This window comes from Polypterus senegalus, chromosome 15, assembly GCF_016835505.1.
Source record: "Polypterus senegalus isolate Bchr_013 chromosome 15, ASM1683550v1, whole genome shotgun sequence".
NCBI lineage: Eukaryota > Metazoa > Chordata > Cladistia > Polypteriformes > Polypteridae > Polypterus > Polypterus senegalus.
Genome location: NC_053168.1, coordinates 100,049,082 through 100,068,381, shown reverse-complemented (window position 1 = coordinate 100,068,381; position 19,300 = coordinate 100,049,082). Strand labels below are relative to the sequence as shown.

Here is a 19,300-nt window from a genome sequence, read left to right as displayed (position 1 = left end):
CAAGCATCTTGGAGAACTTGCCACAGTTCCAGTACAGACTTTGGCTATTGTACTTGCTTCTGTATCTGTATGTAATCTTAGGCTCAATGATTTTGAGAATAGTGCTGTATAGGGACTGTATTGGCCCCAGACCTGCAGGAAGCCTCCACCATGCCTGACTGTAGCAGATAGACATTCATCCATATACTGTTCTCCAGCTATTTAGTGGATAATCCAATTTCTGTTAGAGCGAAAGATTCCATATTTTGACTCATCAGTCCACCTATATCACCTTAGTTCTTGTGTTTTGTATGCATTGGTGAATTTTTGGACATAATTTCAACTTTAAAGGAACTCTTCCAAGAAGACCATTTCTGATAAGAGTACTCTGGACTGTTGATCTAATAATATTATACATATTTATTTTGTATTGTCTTTATACTGCACACAGTAGTGTGTATAGCCCTCACATACCTGTATGCACTCCCGACAATGTCTGGGTATACTCCTAATGAGGCAGCGGATGGTGTCCTGAGGGATCTCCTCCCAGACTTGGATCAGGGCATCAGTGAGCTCATAGTCTGTCTGTGGTGCTACTTGGCCCTTCTTCCAAACTTCCAAACTGCTCTTTCAGGGTTGCATCAGGAGAGGCCCAGCATTTTGGCCATTTGAAGTGCTGTGTGACTTTCTTTGATGACCCAGTGACATCTGTGATAAGGAATGTGTTCTAAATTAACAGAGTGAGCTGATGTCTGAGGCTGAAGCTGTCAAAATGTTTGCTGGTTTAGCATTAACAACAAAAGCAGATCCAACTCTCTCACCTTGAACCTGTTCCTTTCACTGATGGGGAGTGTGCACAGTCTCTCTGCAGGTCGTCCTTAAACACCTCAAGTTTCCCCTGGAAAGAGTAGACAGCAGTCACACAATGAATTGTCCTTGTCCTGTAGCTTTAAATTCAATACACAGGTGTGAAGTGATATCAACCAAAAAAGCCATCTTCTTCTCATCTTCTAAAAAATGAGAAAATGGTGTTGCCTTCTGGCTCTTTAGCTGTGCCAAGAAAGCTGCAATTTCCATTGTGATGGACCAAAACTACTTCAGCACTTTGCCATTGCTGAGCTGTCTTAAATTGTTGTGCAGCAGCAGGTCAGCATTTGCATCTACCTCTCTGAGGAATTCCCTGAGCATGTGATGCTGATGGGAAGAAGATGCCCTGAGAAACTTTATCATTCTCATCACTGTGTTCATCACCTCAGCATACTCATCTGACAGGATGGAGCACTGTTTGATGAATTATGCAATGGTAAGAGCTGAGCTCAGGATTGTCCTTTTTCATTTTTGCCACAGCTCCCTTCTCGCTCCCTAAAATGGCAGGGGCTCCATCTGTGGTTATTGAAACCAATTGTTTTTGTTCTATTCCCTTCTTTGCTAACATCATCTTTATGGCCAGGTAGATGTCCTCTCCTCTTGAACTGGTCTGAAGGGATGTATTATCCAACAGGTCTTCATAGAACTCTTTCTTCCTCTTGATGAATAATTTTACATAAACTAACAGCTGAGAATTGTCAGGCCCATCATGTGACTCATCTACAGTACATATGGTGCCTTGTGATTAACTTCATCCAGCTGTTCTAGCACATCCTGGCTTAATGTTTTTATTTTACTTGTGGTTGTTGATGCTGACATAAATATTTGAGTGATCTTTTCACATAACTGTTGTTTTGTTTTCACTCCATTGAGGTTTCAGCCACTACACTCATGCAATCCTTGACAATTCCTGAGTCAGTAAAAAGTTTTTTGTCCTAAAATCCATGCAACATTAAAGGAACATTCATTGGCACATTGTTGTGCAGTGAATGGTTGTGTCAAGATTCTTTTGTATCGATCATATGGGGCTCAAAAATCATGTCTTTTCTGTACCCTCAGTTCAGATTTCAGTGGATGTGATTGCTCAAAAGATTTGTGCTTTGTCTCGTAGTGATGCCTCACATTGGCAATTCTAATTATAGTTATAGTGTCAAATTACAGTCATAGTCTCAGCGCTGCATGTGTGTTGTGCTGTGTATTTTTCAAATATACACACACACGCCAAATTTGCAACATTGCTCTGAATAAACCCATACATGGGTGCAATCCCAGCGCTTATGCCTACCTGTACAAACAGCCACATGTGATGGTCTGAGCAAATCTCCATCACACTTCACACTGTTACAAAATATTTAAAAAATAATAATGTGATATCTGTCTCTTTGATCAAGCAAATAACTGAAAATTTTCCAACTTTCGAATTAGCAAACTAAGTACCCGAATGCATCAGAATGTTATACCATGCATACATTTTATTTCTTGTTAAAAATAATAAGAAAGTGCATATTTTGCCACAATTTCAATAAGCAGACAACAAACCTAAAAAAGCAGTGTTTTCTGTTCTAAATTGAGGAGTATGGTGGACACTTTTAATGGTATAACAATGTTAATTGCTGACCTGTAATCTATAAAGAGGACTCTGGTATAGCAGTTTGCATTACACAGATGTGTCAGGACGGTATGAAGTGTAAGGGATATGGCATTCTCTGTGGGGTCATACAAAAGAAAAAAATATGAATGTCTAACACTATTTTTTTTAGCATGGAAATAACCTTTGCTCTAATCTTTACTTTTATCATATTTCATATACGACAGAAGTAATTGTTTTTATGAAAACTAGGGGGCTTTGCCCCCTGTTCGCTTTGTTCGCCAACCCCCTGGCCTGCACTACGCACCAGCCACTTCGCTGCTCGTATATGTGGATTTCACTTTCATCAAACAACAAATCTTTTAATTCTTGCAGATACGCCTCTTCATTGGGAAGAAATGCGACTTTTCCCTGATGACAACACGAATTAGATGATCTACAAGTCTTAAAGTTTAACTCCAAACAATATATTCAGTCTCTTTTTGCTGTTGCATTATTTCACCAAGTAATAATTTCTGTTTGTTTGCACTAATGCAAACTTTACTATAATTTTTTTGAGACTTTCGAATTTTAGTACTTTCATTATCTCTAACCTGTTCTGCATGTGTATTGCACAAACCTTTTTGTACCTCTTTATGACGTTCTACTTTGTCATCTACTCTTTGTCTTTTATTTATGGCCCCTGGTGTGGTTAAATCTCTTGGCACAAAGTCTCAGGTTAAAAAGTCTTGTCTCGTCCCAAGATTTTTTTATACAATAGAGAGAAATGGACTTTGGATTTTGAAACATGTTTTAAAATCCCTATAACATGTTTTGAGCATTTTTGCAAAGAAGTGTGTTACCTTTCCTGGGTGTTTGCGTGTCTGTGGTAAAATGTTTGTGGTAACTCAAGGACAAATGGGTTAATATGTAGTACTCTTTGTACTACCTCATCTTAAGATTTAAGAGCTGATTAGGTATTGAGTGAATTCCCACTATTTTGATTTGATCTCTTAAAGTTCACAAAGTTTAATACCTACTATACCAACAGCAGCCAAGGCCCTGCTCAGAAGCTGGCAAAAATCGGCACGCTTATTTAGGTTATTGAATGAAAGACTGTTGTGAATTTTGAGTTCAATCCAAAGCTCAAGCTTTGAACTATCAAAATTCTAAATTTTCAACACAATAGTCACCTAGGTATACTATACTGTATGAGTGAGCTTTTTGTGGGTTTTTCAAAACCCTTCTTAACCAGCCACTTTATGAAGGAGCATGAAGTAGAACTTTGTTGAGCATACCCCTGATGTCACCTACCAAAAAGCACCACAAGCTGACTGAAAAACAAATGACTGACAATACTGTCATTATATGGTGCCATTTTGGGACATTTGGCAAGATGAAATAAAGTTACGAAAAGTAATATGAAGTAAATATGACATCATCAAATATCTGTGTGTATGTCCAGTTACAATGTTTCTGTCATTCCAAAAGCTTTTGCATCACAAATATTTGTAATAATGCTTTGCATTTATCATTCCAACAGACAGTACATCACAACCATTAACACTGCTTTTACCAACCCCATATACCATATTGTATGGTGCACTGCAGACGTTAACACTGAGGTCTATATTGGTTACTTAGACTTCAACCCATCTTAGGCAGATAGCATAGCTAGTCTATATATAAAAATGCTAAGACCTGTTCATCTGTCATGTGATTACTTAATAACTGCTGGGGCTAGGGCTTGATCTTGGTTTTAAAACTTATAACGAGATATTAAAAAAATGTTAAGTATTGGCTGCCTCAGCAAAATGACCTGTGGTAATGCATTTCTTATGGCAAAGTATTTGAGGAAGTAATGTGGCAATAAAGAAAAAGAAGAGCAGTAACATCGGCTGAATGTCAAGTAAATTGCAGAAGTTGATTATGTGATGAAGGACACCATAATAAGAAGAAGAACAAGAGCTGTGTCATATGCTGAGCATCAAACACATCACAGAAGGTAATTAAGTGACAAAGATGAAGAATAAGAAATCAAAATACTGAGACACATGGATAAGCAAGAAGCAATCCTGGGGCACAGAAAACTGGAGGCCACTTAACTGGAGAGCAGTTTATTGTAATAAAAGCAAGGTCCCCATAAAGCCAACTGTTGCTAGTCACCCTAGGTACATACATATTAAGAATCCCTAATCGAGTGGAAATATTGAGTTTATTGAACATTGAACATGAAAACAAACTCAATGATAAGAAGATTGAAAATGAAGAGGAGCGACATTGACTAAGCATCAAGCAAAGCATAGAATGTGCTTAAGACAGAGCAATTGGGCAGCACGCAGATATGAATGCGCCTAGGCATACAAGACAAAATCTAGGATACAGATTGCATGAATAAGAACAAGTGAAAAATGCAAGCAGGCAAATGAGCCCACATGTTTCACTAATAAATAAGCACAAAATAGGACACCTACTGTTTCTAAAGTAAATGCAAAAGAAATAAGACACACTGTGAAAGAAAATCGCAATTTTCTAAAGAGCTTGTTCTTATTTTAGATGATTAATGGGTGTTATTTACTTTTCAAACGTGAGAAAAAAAAAGTGATCGGAGTCAGTGAAGAGAAGAGGGCTGCATACCACCACCTCACTTTACTCTCCTATTAAACACATTGACACCACCTGGTCAGCCTGGTGGCTATCTGTAAACTGTTTGTATATATGTTTCATTCATACTGTACATAATATGTAATTTTTTGCACAATTCTTAAATGAAATAAATTCCATAATGTATTTAAGATTCCCACACTCCTTTGGATGGTGCCCAGTGTATTTATTTTCTCAAATATATAGGAAGTAAGTCAAGTACAATGAAATAAAAACAAAGTCTTTTAAATAGAAACTAGTGAACAAAACAAGAAAACTATGTAAAAATGGTAGTTATGATTGCCTGCCTAGTAGTATCCACATAGTCTGGTCCAAACCATCTGTCTTAAGAAATGAAAATCTGACAGAAATCTTTATCTGTTACTAAGACTGTGAATAGCTGGATATCTGGAGGTCAGTGACAATTACATCTCTCTATTACAATAAAAAAAATCCTGGGATGAGACAAGACTTTTTAGCCTGGGACGAGACGTGACTTTTTCAGAGAGATACTGTCACGTCCCGCGAGACGAGACTTTGTGCCAAGAGATTTAACCACGCCTGGGGCCCGGAAATAAAAGACAAAGAGTGGATGGCAAAGTAGAACGTCATAAAGAATTCAAAAACATTGGCACGATACACATGCAGAGCAGGTTAGAGATAATAAAAGTACTAAAATTCGAAAGTCTCAAAAAAATGATAGTAAAGATCGCATTAGCAGAAAAAAAAATGAAATTATTACTCGGTGAAATAATGGAACAGTGAAAAGAGATAGAATATATTTTTCAGATTTAAACTTTAAGTCGAAGACTTGTAGATCGTTTAATTCGTGTTGCCATCAAGGAGAAGTAGTGTTTCTTCACAATGAAGAGGCATATCCGCAAGAATTAAAAGATTTGTTATTTGGTTAAAGTGAAATCCACATATGCAAGCGGCAGAGACGCGACATAAAAAAATCCTGGGACGAGATGAGACTTTTTAGCCTGGGAGGAGACGTGACTTTTTCAGAGTGATACTTTCCTAGTCTTAAATAAAATAATTAAAAAGGATGTTATTTTCTTTGAGGTCCAGTTATTAGCTGCTGCACTCTCTGATATCAAGCTCAGTATAGTCTGTTTAACCCTTTTGATTTTATAGAGTTCCTCACAGGATTGTGATTGGGAGTGTAGAGGATTCTCACATACATTGTGAGAATATGTACAGATTAATATATACATTTCTCACTCAAGAAATTTTTAAAAAGAAATTTACTTCATCTGTTTACATTAGTATATATGATACATGTGTTACAAAAATGTTTTCAGTTAAGTTCTTTTTGTGAAAAGTCAAATATCTTTGTTTCAGAGTAATGCAGTGAACAGGTTTGGTATTCTTCATTTAAATATTCACTAACAAAGTAAGATATTTATCATGTTGCATTTTCCAACAAAACTTTGTTTTGGACTATTAAAAAGATAATGAAACTGTGTTTTGTTACAGAAATCTTGAATGTTTTTCACTTATTTTGTAAATGCATCTTTCACAAAATTCTTCATTATGTATATGATTTTTTTTTAATAAACAAGAAGTATATGGAAAATACTTTTAAAGTTTTCAGTATTTGAATTTGTCCTCTTAATGCGTCACTATTGGTGTAAAAGTGATTTTAATAATACGAGAGGGAATCAAGTTAAAGTTAGAAAATAGGAGTTATTAGAAAATGGAACGAACCTTAACAAAACTGATAATGTCATTTCTCAATGTAGCGTCTACCCTTCTCAATGAACTTGCACCACCTGCCCGGAAGTGCCTGTATTTCAGAAGAGTAAAAGGTTTTGAAATTATTTCACAATCGTGCCAATGTGCTACGTGATTCACTATTCCTACATTACAGTGTTTGAATATGAATAGTAGTGCATTGGAAGTCAGGTATCCGTTATACAAAACTACGTAAAAACTTTCGGCTTAACCCAGAAATCTTTCCGACAGAAACAGCTGGAGCAGACCTAACACATGACAAGTCCTGCTTTCAAAACACCGGAAAAAGTAGGTGGCCCCGCCCTTTCGTGGCGTATTTCCGCTGCCAACATCCGCTCTGACTCCATCTTACAGCTGATCACAACAAGTCGGGTGCAAATGGGGCGTTGAACCCGTGATTTGACACGGGTGTTGAAGTAAGGTATGTGATGCCTTGAGTTTTGCAAGCTGTCCGTTTTGGGAAGTATCAGTACGACGGCGATAGAAGAATTTTAGCAGCTGCAAAGATATTTATCGTATTTCCGATGTGAATGTAAGGCCTGCATATCCAACGGGCGACTTAGAGAGAACCAGCGGCTTTTGACACAATAATGCATGACAATTCAAGACTTTGTCTCATATTTTTATTAACAATTTAACGAATAAATCTTGGATTTCCGTATATATTATATGTAGCGTTACAGAAAGCAACACCTCTTTTACTGCTGTCATATGTCGACTAACAGACTGGGCGGCCTTTTTCGATTCTGTCCTGACCGAAGACTCTCCTGTCTAAGGATGCCCACAGTGCAGTAACCCTTTGGTAAAATATCCAATGCTGTAACGTTTAGTGCCGTGTAATGCGTCGTATGATGTTGGTTACTACTATATGAAGCATGCATGGAACAAAAGCTGCTTGTCAGTCCAGCTTGTTGACCTCGCTGAAAGTGTCCGGTGGCCTAAAGCATCTCCCAAACTTCCCTACTTCGTGTTTGGTTTGAACCACGTCCTACCACGTAGGGAGGTTGTAGATAACGATCTGCTCAACAGTCGGCTAGCTAAAAAGGCCCCGACAGTGGCGTTTCAGAACTCGTCTGTAATGAAGCAGGTGCCAGGAAAAGGATATGTAGATCGTGTTAGTTTATTTGTAGTATTGTTTTACTGCTTTATCATTTGGAGTGGCCCAGGTTGCTAGAAAATCCTCGGCACCCTTCAGATTCTATCCAGTACTAGCAAGAGTGAATATCGTGAACTTTTATTTTGTTATGGTGTTACTTGACCTTGCATAATTTACAAAATGGTTGTCTTTGAACATTTTACATGGTGCGTTTGCGCACTTTTAGGCACAACATAAACTTGACATCTGCATAAGGGTTGTGTAAGCCTTACAGAAACAACAGAACTTTAGATAACGTAGCACACCCTGCTAAAGAAAACTTGAGAAATTTGCTTATTAGCAGTGCCATGCTTCACCATCCGGGGCCGATTGTTAGACTTAGTAAGTGTAAAGCAGTGCTGTTCTGCTAAGGCGACAGGGAATATATTTATACTGCACACATTAATCAAAAGTTTCTGTGGTGTCACTGTTTTGGTTTATTTATTTAGTAATACTCGTTAATTGATGGGAGAAAAATGTTAGCCTTTGAATTAGGGCGGTGCTGCAATGAAAATCAGCTGTTGCATTCAGCTTGAGCTAAATGGATCTAACTAATAGTTACATACAAATTTTCAAGCCCCTGAGTATTTTTGCCTTTTCATTGCCATGCCAATACATCGCAATTTAGGTTTGTTCATTGCTTTTGTGTCATGAACTGTGATATATTTTATATTTTTTGCGTCTTTTCTATTGTAACTTTCTTGGGTGAGGATTATTAACTTTAATTGTTAAGAGTTTCACTTTGTAGTATCTGAATGTTGTTTTTTTTTTTAAATTGCTATTTATGATTCATTTCCATGCATATGTATGATTTTGTGAGGTATGTAAACAAAGACTGTATTCAGATGTCATATTTGACTTTGTTTTCCAGGTATTACCAGTTGCTACTTGGTCCTGTGTGATGCAAAGGGTTTGCTTGGTGAGACCCAGATATCTTCTCTCTTAAAACTGAACAAAAATGATCAGCCTATAGGATATGGCATCTCAATCAGTTTCACCTCCTTGGCCATATTAATACTGGATTTTCTTGGGATACATTTTCTGTTTCCAAAGGCCATTGTGCTCTTCCCATATTGTGTGAAAACTTGAAAACCTGCTTGAAAGCAGCATTTAACCAAGATTTTGTAAGAAGTGCATTGATTATTATGAAACATGGACCACAATACAGTTGACAGTCCAGTGACCTTGGTCATTAAGGCTCCAAACCAAAAATATGATGATCAAACTATAAACTGTTTTCTAAACTGGACTGTGGAAAAACTGAAATCGCACCTTTCTAAAGTTTACCCAAGTAAACCGGTAAGTAAATAGATATTGGAGTCAATTATATGCAGTGTTTATTTATCTCTCTTCAGAACTGATAGTCGCATAATTACCAGATTTTAATTTCGTTCTTTCAAGGTAGTTACCATTTTTACTTGTGAGAAGATTTGAAAATGTTTGGTTTTATTTTTCTTTGCTTACTTACCCACATGTGAACTATGGATTAGTGTCCCAAAAGTTATTGTATTTTATTATGTCATTTTGGGGGGTTGGGTTTAGGATGTTTTGTCCTGTACGGAACGTGGGGGAAATGTCTGGAATATGTACTTTTTATTTGCTTAACAGACACTTTATCCAAAGCAACTTTCATAGGAAGAAAACCTAATCGAGTAGCACCAGTCTGGGGACTGTTTTGAACAAGTGTGGTGATCAACTTTTGTAACCTGTTCTGCTGTAAGTGAAGAGCTATTAAGCTAGCATAACAACAATTATCAATTTAACAATCTACAGAGAAAAAAACATTCTTTACAATTTTGCAGCTATTACCTGTGTAGTCACAAATTTTGTAGGACATGGATCTTTGACTCAAATGTGGCTAATAAACAAGCTATTTTGCACATGTACCAATAAAAGATTGTGGTACAGTAGAGCAGCAGAGAAAAAAAACTGCCTCAATCTTTAATGCTAGCTTAACTTGACACATTCTGTCAAAAATGCAAAAATCAATACCTGTTTTTTTTTTTTTTTTAGTTCAATGCTTTAAATGTTAAAAGCAAAGTTGCTATGTGTGTGTTGCAAATCAAGTCATGATTTTTATGACCTTTGTGCGTAATTATTTTTTTGGCCTAAAACAACATTATCAAAGTGTGTATTTACACATTTGCATTGTTTAACTGGCCGCTATGGTCAATGTTATACTAAAAACAGACAATGTGAAAATTACAAAATTAAGTAAAGCTGTGTAGCAATAGGTGTTGCTGCCTCACAACTTCAGGATATCAGGAGCTTTATTTAGAAAAATGGTTTGACCTTCCTCCGAAATCATTGTACAGATTGAGACATTTAAATCCAGAAATTCAACTGAACCAATTCTTAAACATATACAAAATGAAAAGGATACATAATGAACTTTTCTTTTTGCGTGTAAACTAGTAGGCTGCTGCCCACTCAACCTTCAGCTTGATGAGAGACTTGCTCCTAAATAGGTTAATCGAATGTCAACTTTGGAAACCTTGACACCTAAGCAAAAAGTGGTTAACCAATATAGGACAACAAGAATGATAGACATCAAAAGTGATGTAGTCCAGCACAAGGGTAGTACTGAAAGACTTTTGAGTGCAATCAATAAAAGGAATATTTAATTCCATTTAGTCATCAATGTATATTAAAATATGTTTACATTAATTTTGTTTTGGACTGTGACAAAGCACCTGCATTGTATATCGTCATTTTTGTATGTCATTTGGTTAAAATGATACGTTTACTTCAGCAGTCTGGCATTGCTCAGACTAATTTTGCCAGCTGTGTGTTATGTAAAGAGCCCATTATTAGGGAGATGTTTGAGTTTTTAGTTCTGGTGAGAGGTAGCTCATATGCCATTATTGGCTACCAAGTATGACTACATGGACCCCTGCCAGCAGCTTCAATCCCTGTCTTGATCTCTACAGTGTGCAGTCATATTATTCCAATAGAGGAGCAAGTTCTGTCTGTGCTTATGTTCACTGCAACTAGGACCTACAGAGAGTACTTGCAGATAGGTCAGGAGTATCTTGGCCTACTCTTAGTTGAATGTTGCTCATTTGTCTGCTTTATTGACCAGCATTGCGCAATTCTGTCAAGTAGTATATATTAATGTGTAACCCCAATTTTCAGAGCACCAAGTAAAATAATTGCTTTTGCCTCTCGCTTTACCTCAAGCATCTGTATCTCGTTTTGGATTTGAAATGTTGCTTTTTTGCTCCAAACTTAGTGTTCACTTGGCATTTTAATAAATTTAATCATTGGTAAGGCATTTATGACATTGTCACACATTATAAGGTGTTTGAGGTTGTTCACTGGATAGAGGTGAAATGCTTATTCATATGTACGCAATTTTAAGTTGGCTTTTGATTCAAAAGGATTAAGGAATATTTCGCTGCGCTTATCATTTGATATAAAAACTTTAAAAAATGGATGGATTAATGGAAAAGCATGGTCATTATTCCATCCATCCATCCATTTTCCAACCCGTTGAATTCAAACACGGTCACGGGGGTCTGCTGGAGCCAATCCCAACCAACACAAGACGCAAGGCAGTAACCAGTCCCAGGCAGGGCTCCAACCCACGGCAGTCATTATTCTATGCAAACCTAAATTGATTTTTTTTTTTTTTTTTTTAAAAAAACAAACACTCCTAGGATAATACTTCACACTTTGTGTATAAAAAAATAATGCCTACAAAAAAGTAATAAAAGAGAGACTAAGACAGACAGGCTCTGTAGGGTAGCACAGTGATTAGTGGTGTATTTTCACAGATCCAGCAGCCTGTATTAGAGCCCTATGCCAGGTAATTTACTGTGTGGAGTTTGCACATTCTGACCTTGTCATCAGGGTACTCTAGTTTCCTTCCCACATCCTCAGAGTGATTCATGACAGGTCACATTGCAATTAGAAATTGTGTTCTTGCGAATGTGTTTGACTGTGCATAAGTTATTCCTCTTGTGGACTGGTGCCCTCTCCAGGGGTGTTTCCTGTCTTGAACCTAATGTATCTGGGATAGACTTTGACATGACAATTTGAGAAGATGATATGATAAATTCTTTCTGTAGGCATTCAGATGAATGTTGAGGATGCCGGGTGTAGAGTTGGCGAAGGTGGATGAGTTTACTCTGTACTGTTGATCCCAAGTATTTAATGGGGATTGTGGAAGAGAGGTGAAAAAGAGAGTGCAGGCAGGGTGGAATGGGTGGAGAAGAGTGTCAGGAGTGATTTGTGACAGATGGATATCAGCAAGAGTGAAAAGAAAGGTCTACAGGACGGTAGTGAGACCAGCTATGTTATATGGGTTGGAGACGGTGGTACTGACCAGAAAGTGCAGAGGAGAGATGCTGGGTATATTGGGAGAAGGATGCTAAGGAAGAGGAAAAGAGGAAGGCCTAAGCAAAGGTTTATGGATGTAGTGAGAGAGGACATGCAGGTGATGGGTATAACAGAACAAGATGCAGAGGACAGAAAGATATGGAAGATGATCCGCTGTGGCAACCCGTAACGGGAGCAGCCGAAAGAAGAATTATAAAAAGTATTTGGTGATTGAAGTATCTGTTATAGTTTATCTAAAATAAATATTGCAATTTTTTTTTTCCATTTTTACTTTTCAAAAATACTATGTTTTACATGTCAAAATAGACTGGTGCCTTGCAGTCAGTCAGTTATCCATCCCACTATATCCTAATAAAGGGTCACGGGGGTCTACTGGAGCCAATCCCAGCCAACACAAGGGTGCAAGGCAGCAACAAATCCCCGGGTAGGGTGCCAGCCCACCGCACGGCACATGCACACACTAGGAACAATTTAGGGCCGCCAGTGCACCTAACCTGCATGTCTTTGGACTTTGGATATGAACCCAGGTCTTCTTACTGCGAGGCAGCAGCGCTACCACTGTGCCACCATGCTGCCCGTGCCCTGCAGTTCCAGGATAAATTCCACTCCCCAGCAACCTGAAATTGGGCAAGTATTTCAATGTTTTTTTTTTTTTTAAAATATAAATTTAACATGCATAGGCCAAGTCAAAAATTGCAAATTTTTGCTGTGCAGATTCGTGTGTGTGCACACACATAGAGGAGTCAAATACTGAACTGTGAAACCACAGTATTTTTTCTTTTGTATGAGGTTTAAAAATAGTACCATTAAACTGTAATAATTTGGTTGTCATTTTAAAATCCAAGAAATGTAAACATGTAGATGTTTACATAGAATGTGGACCTTATTGCCAATACATCTTATTTTTGCATTTTCTTCTGAGCACAGCACGTTTGTGGACTGCACTGTGGATCTGGAATGTCTCCACAGCATGACAGGGAGGCTGTGCTGGTAATTACATGTTTTATGCTTACAAATATTTTTCATTCTAATGGTAATCTGCAAGGAAGAGAGAACACATAGGCCCCAAATGTAAGATTAGCTTTTTTTTAATGGCAGGACAAAAACGTATGATCTCTTTAAAGGTAAATGCACATAAGCTGGTTAACATTTAGTAAAGTGCAAGATGCAAAAAAATGGAATAAATACACCTTGTTTAAATATACTTTTCTTAAATCACTGTCATATCCCTGTGAAACGTCAATGCCTTTTCCTTAAGGTAATTTTTTTCTCATCAATATTGTTCTAAAGTTTGAAGAGGATGCCAACACAGATTCCTGTTTTGATCCCAGGCATAATATCAGGAAGGATAGGAACAACTCCTTTGGAAAAAGCTCCTGACATTCTTCTCTTGTAAAGAATTTTACATGCTGCATAGAGTATGATAAAATTAAGTGACTCTCTTAGGAGCCTCTTTAAGGCATTTAAAACAGCACTGACATCACGACATGGAAAAGAATGCAAAGACTTTGACTGGGGTTGTACTGAGTCACTAGAATATGAAAGTGCAGATTGAAATTGCCCTAAATAAGAAAATTGAGGCTCCTGCAGCTTAAAGTAGGTAGCGCTGACTCCTGTAAGTGCACTAGTACGAGGAAAAAGTGTAAGAGCACAAATCCTTTTTGTGCACCATACACAGGAAAAGCAGCTCGTCTACAAGCAACACCGTTGGAGATTATAATGGTTAATGCAGAAGGACCTCTCTGACATCAGCAACTTTTAAATATATATTTTTATTTTTTTTTATCGCTATACTTTGTGTGTGAAGGATATGAGTGCTGTATGTATTTTAGAAAAGTAATATATGATATAATTCTATGTTTATCTTAAACTTGAAAAGTACCAAACATTTCCTTTATTTCTTCACAATCCTAGTATAATTGCCACATAAGTTTGTTGTAAAGTGTTTATATAAATTTAAAGAATACTTTTGCATCTTACAGCACAGCTTATGGTAAAAAAGGTCATAGCATAAAAAAAGCTTTGATTTTGATTTAATAAAACGCCTTCCATATTTATGAGGTATTGTTAATGAAAGGAAGGTAGAAATAATTTTTTATTCCTAGAACTATTGTCCTAGAGGTAAGAATATAATTCCTATTTGATTGTCTGCACACAGCCATCGTTGCAGGTGGAGTTGAGGCGTAAATAACGAAGGTGATCAGTACAAAACCAAATATCTGTATGAAGTGCTTAGCAATTTTATCTTTCAAGAAAATGATTAAAAATGTACATATCCAGCACTTGAGTATAAATTTAGAAAACTAGGGAGCTTCGCCTCCTGCTTGCTTCAGTTGCCAGCCTCCCCCCAGCCTGCGCTTCGCGTCAGCAAATTCATATCTCTGTCACTCGCGTATGTGGATTTCACTTTCACCAAACGTCAAGTCAATTGGGGAGCATACATTAGTATAGTGCGTTGCCACACCCACTACACAACAAAACAACTTGGGATCCCGGTTGGCTGCTCCCCAGGCAGACACACGGTCCAGTCCCACCCTCCGGAAATTACCCTATATTTGCTGCCGCCAAGTGTTACGTGGTCGACCCCTTGGCCTGGTCCAGCCACTCGCATCCCCAACAATGAGGATCTTGCAAGCTGGTTCATCCTCTTGGGGTTATGCACTACATGGCCATAGTGTCGTAACAGATGCTTCCTCACAATGCAGGTAATGTGTCTCATTCAGGACTCCATGAGCAACTGCTCATTTGACACAAAGTCAAACCAACTGTACCCAAGTATTTTCTGGAGAGACACAGTACCAAAGGAGTCCAGTCTTCATCTCTGATCACTGGATAGAGTCCATGTCTCGCAAACCATATAGCAAGACAGGAAGCACTAGGACTCTAAAGACTTGGGATCTTCATCCTTTTGCATAGATACCGGGACACACAACAAATCTTTTAATTCTCGCTGATACGCCTCTTCATTGGGAAGAAACACTACTTTTCCCTGATGGCAACACAAATTAGATGATCTACAAGTCTTAAAGTTTAAATCCGAACAATATATTCATTCTCTTTTCACCTTAATTTCTGTTTTTTTGCGCAAATGCGATCTTTACTATCATTTTTTTTGAGACTTTCAATTTTTAGTACTTTCATTCTCTCTAACGTGCTCTGCATGTGTATTGTGGTAACATTTTTGAATTCTTTACGACATTCTACTTGGTCATCTACTCTTTGTCTTTTGTTTCCAACCCCAGACGTGGTTAAATCTCTTGGCGCAAAATCTCGTCTCATGGGACGTGAAAGTATCTTTCTGAAAATGTTGTCTTATCCCAGGATTTTTTTTATTATAATAGAGATATTCATAGGTTTTACCAGATCATATATACCCAGAAGGAAACAGTGGATTTATCCTGTGCATTGATGCAGGAGCACTGGCTCACTCAACAGATGCCGTCTATGCTGGTTTTGTATAGTTGTATTTGCTTCAACGTAAAGTTGAACATGATGACACAGAAGAACTTTTGCTGAAAAAGGAGCCGTGTCTGTTTTCTGCAGATGCTTTGGTTTTAAAAGGTCGGATGTGGACCAAACATCTATTTACTGCAAATGCTGTTGAGCTAAAGTTGTCGTTGGAGGCGGCAACACTAGCAATTTGCTGCACTACCTTAGCCACAAACATGCTTTGGAGTACCATGAATGTATGGAACGAAGATTGGCACCCTCCAGGTCCTCGGGTAAAACTGAAAAAACTAGAGGACACTCGAGTCAGATGTCACTTGTAGCTGCATTTGCTAGAGGTACTGCCTACAAAAAAAAAAGCAAGCGGTGGATCAAGATAACCAATGCCATTACAATCCTTATAGCTAACGTGTCAGTGGACAGTGATTGTTAAAATTAACAGAAAATGTAGTTGGTTTACAAAAAATATTTACTATTTTATTCCTTTTCTAAGACTGGGGGCTCAGCCCCCTGCTCGCTTCGCTCTCCCAACCTCGGTTTTGGTTTACCGGATATACAATGTAAAGAGATTTTTTTCATGGGAATTGTTACATGGACATTATTTTCACTTTTACTTTAAAACTTTTGTAAAAACAATACTTGTCCTTTGTTTCTAGCCCTGGGCGTGGTTAAATCTTTCTTGCAGGATGTATAATAATGCTGCTCACGTTGTAAAGGGGGGGCGGCTTAACACACGCTAAGGAGATGTCGTTGGATCAGCTGCTGTCTTTCTGCTGCTGCTGCTGACGAGCTGCCTGTTCTGTTTGTCGCGCTGCACGTCGATAATTTAGAAGCCTGTACAGCAGCTGTCCTTTTGCCACCTCGCGTCTCTGCCGCTCGCGTTGTGATGGGGGGACGGGGAGCTGAGCACACACTAAAGAGACGTGGTTGGATCATCTGCTGGCGTCCTCCGTGTTCTGCTTGTCACTTGTCGTTTTAAGAGCTGGGAGCACATGAAGTGTGTCTACCAAAAGCATTCCAATAACTGCTAGGTTAGATGTCCATGAACTTGTTTTAAACGTTGTCTCGCATGATGTTAGTGTGTCTCGTGGGATGTCAAATTGTCTTCCGAGAAGATCTCATCTCGTCTCCCTCTCAAGACTTTTTTTTTTTTTTTTTTTTTGGTGTAATAGAGAGACATGTTCAGTGCAATTCAACTTTGACAAGCTCCTCTGGATATTTTTACTAAGTCTAAATTCCTCTTTAGATGGTTGAAAATATTTTGTCAAAATTATAGTTTAAGTTGTTTGAAAAATTTGTTCAATTAAAACGCTCTGTATTTTGACTGCAAATGTCATGCAATGTGATTACTTCTCCATTAGTTCCACCCCCTTGAAAACTATCCCTTTATGGGGCCATACAAACCTGTATTAATACTTGTGTAAATTAAAATTTTTTTTTGTACAATTATCATGACAGTGGAATAGGTTATTCTTAGCCAGTCTACTGCAGTAATTGCAGTGGAAAATGTGGTTAACATCCACTCGTGCATGAGGGAAAAAATACTGTCCGTGCCGTGAAACCAGTATAATTTTGAAAAATACCGTGATATAGAATTTGTCATACCGCCCAGAACTAATGGTTCCCATTCTTCACAGCTGTCCATGCACCACACAACACAGGTCACATTAACTGTCAATAATGGTGACTTTGAACATATGTACAACAACTTGCCGATGGTGATACTGAGTAAGTGTCTGTGTGATTATCCAGTTTCGGTATGGCATTTGTTCATACTTTCTAGAAGGGCACCTATGAATCAAAAAAAATAATGATCGGTTCTTTGAAAATTTACAAGTGAAGTACGTACAGTGTACATTTCATACCAAAGAGGTTTTTTTTCCCGTATTTAAATTTTTTTTTTTTCCTTCTCTCTGAGCAACGGTGCCTAAGATGAAGCCATGTTACATGTATATCAGGTTTATAAGCAAAGACAATTGAAATACTAATCCATATTGTCTGTCTGCTTGGTTATAAAGCAATACCAGCAGCTGACATCTGCCAAATAAGGCTAACAAGGATGGGCAGGTCCAGCTGATTAGCAGAACTTTGCTGAAATCAGCAGTCACATTTGTCTGGCAACTAGAAGCACATAGATACGTACCTCTAAAAGGTTGCTATCAAAGCTTTTCAAATTTTGCGTATTTACAGATTATGAAGAATCTTGTAAAATATGTATATTTTATGGTGTACTTTGTCATACCATAGTGGACAATATGTATTTAAAATATAGGAATGATTTTTTTTCAGTTTTAATGCCTCATAAATAAGTTTGATTTCTTTCAGACAGGCATCTAGTTACTAAAGAACAACTATAACATGAGTAATACCTAAAAATTTGAAAGATCTGGCATGGATTGTGGACTATCTTACAGACAGACCTCAATATGTGCGTCTTGGGAACTGCAGGTCTGACATTGTGTGTAGCAATACAGGAGCGCCGCAGGGGACTGTACTTTCTCCGGTCCTGTTCAATCTATATACATCAGACTTCCAATATGACTCGGAGTCCTGCCACGTGCAAAAGTTCGCTGATGACACTGCTATTGTGGGCTGCATCAGGAGTGGGCAGGAGGAGGAGTACAGAAAGTTAATCAAAGACTTTGTTAAATGGTGCGACTCAAACCACTTACACCTTAACACCAGCAAGACCAAGGAGCTGGTGGTGGATTTTAGAAGGCCCAGGCCCCTCATGGACCCTGTGATCATCAGAGGTGACTGTTTGCAGAGGGTGCAGACCTTTAAATATCTGGGAGTGCAGCTGGATGACAAATTGGACTGGACTGCCAATACTGATGCTCTATGTGAGAAAGGTCAGAGCAGACTATACTTTCTGAGAAGGTTGGCATCCTTCAACATCTGCAGTAAGATGCTGCAGATGTTCTACCAGACGGTTGTGGCGAGTGCCCTCTTTACGCGGTGGTGTGCTGGGGAGGCAGCATAAAGATGAAAGACGCCTCACGCCTGGACAAACTTGTTAAGAAGGCAGGCTCTATTGTAGGATTAAAGTTGGACAGTTTAACATCTGTGGCAGAGCGATGGGCACTAAGCAAACTCCTGTCAATCATGAATAATCCACTGCATCCACTGAACAGTGTCATCTCCAGGCAGAGGAGTAGCTTCAGTGACAGACTTTTGTCACTGTCCTGCTCCACTGACAGACTGAGGAGATTGTTCCTTCCCCACACTATGCGACTCTTCAATTCCACCCGGGGAGTAAATGCTAACATTAATTTTATTTAAATTTTTTTCATTTTTATTACTATTTAATTTAATATTGTTTCTTTGTATCGGTATACTGCTGCTGGATTATGTGAAGTTCCCCTTGGGATTAATAAAGTATCTATCTATCTATATGGTTTATTGCAGAGATATAGCAGGCCAAAGTTGCCCTAGGGCATGAAAAACTTTTTTTTTTTTTGGGACACAGTTTGCAATAGGCCATAAATTGCTGAATATGTAACTTTGGATGAACTATAGTAAGTGTTAAAGACAGCTAATGCTAAAAAGTTAACCCTGAATATTTATCATAAAACTGCAACCCG

General features: G+C 38.2%; 1 protein-coding gene across 2 annotated transcripts in view; it reads left to right on the top strand.

Annotated features, from left to right (window-relative positions):
* Window positions 1–7,109: 7,109 nt before the first annotated feature.
* herpud2 (HERPUD family member 2) overlaps window positions 7,110–19,300 on the top strand; it is a 28,819-nt gene continuing 16,628 nt past the window's right edge. For both annotated transcript variants that reach the window (XM_039736430.1, XM_039736428.1), the window contains exons 1-2: window positions 7,110–7,214; window positions 8,800–9,227. In XM_039736430.1, the coding sequence (XP_039592364.1) occupies window positions 9,081–9,227 (147 nt within the window). In that variant the 5' untranslated portion in view covers window positions 7,110–7,214; window positions 8,800–9,080. The remainder of the gene's footprint in view (window positions 7,215–8,799; window positions 9,228–19,300) is intronic.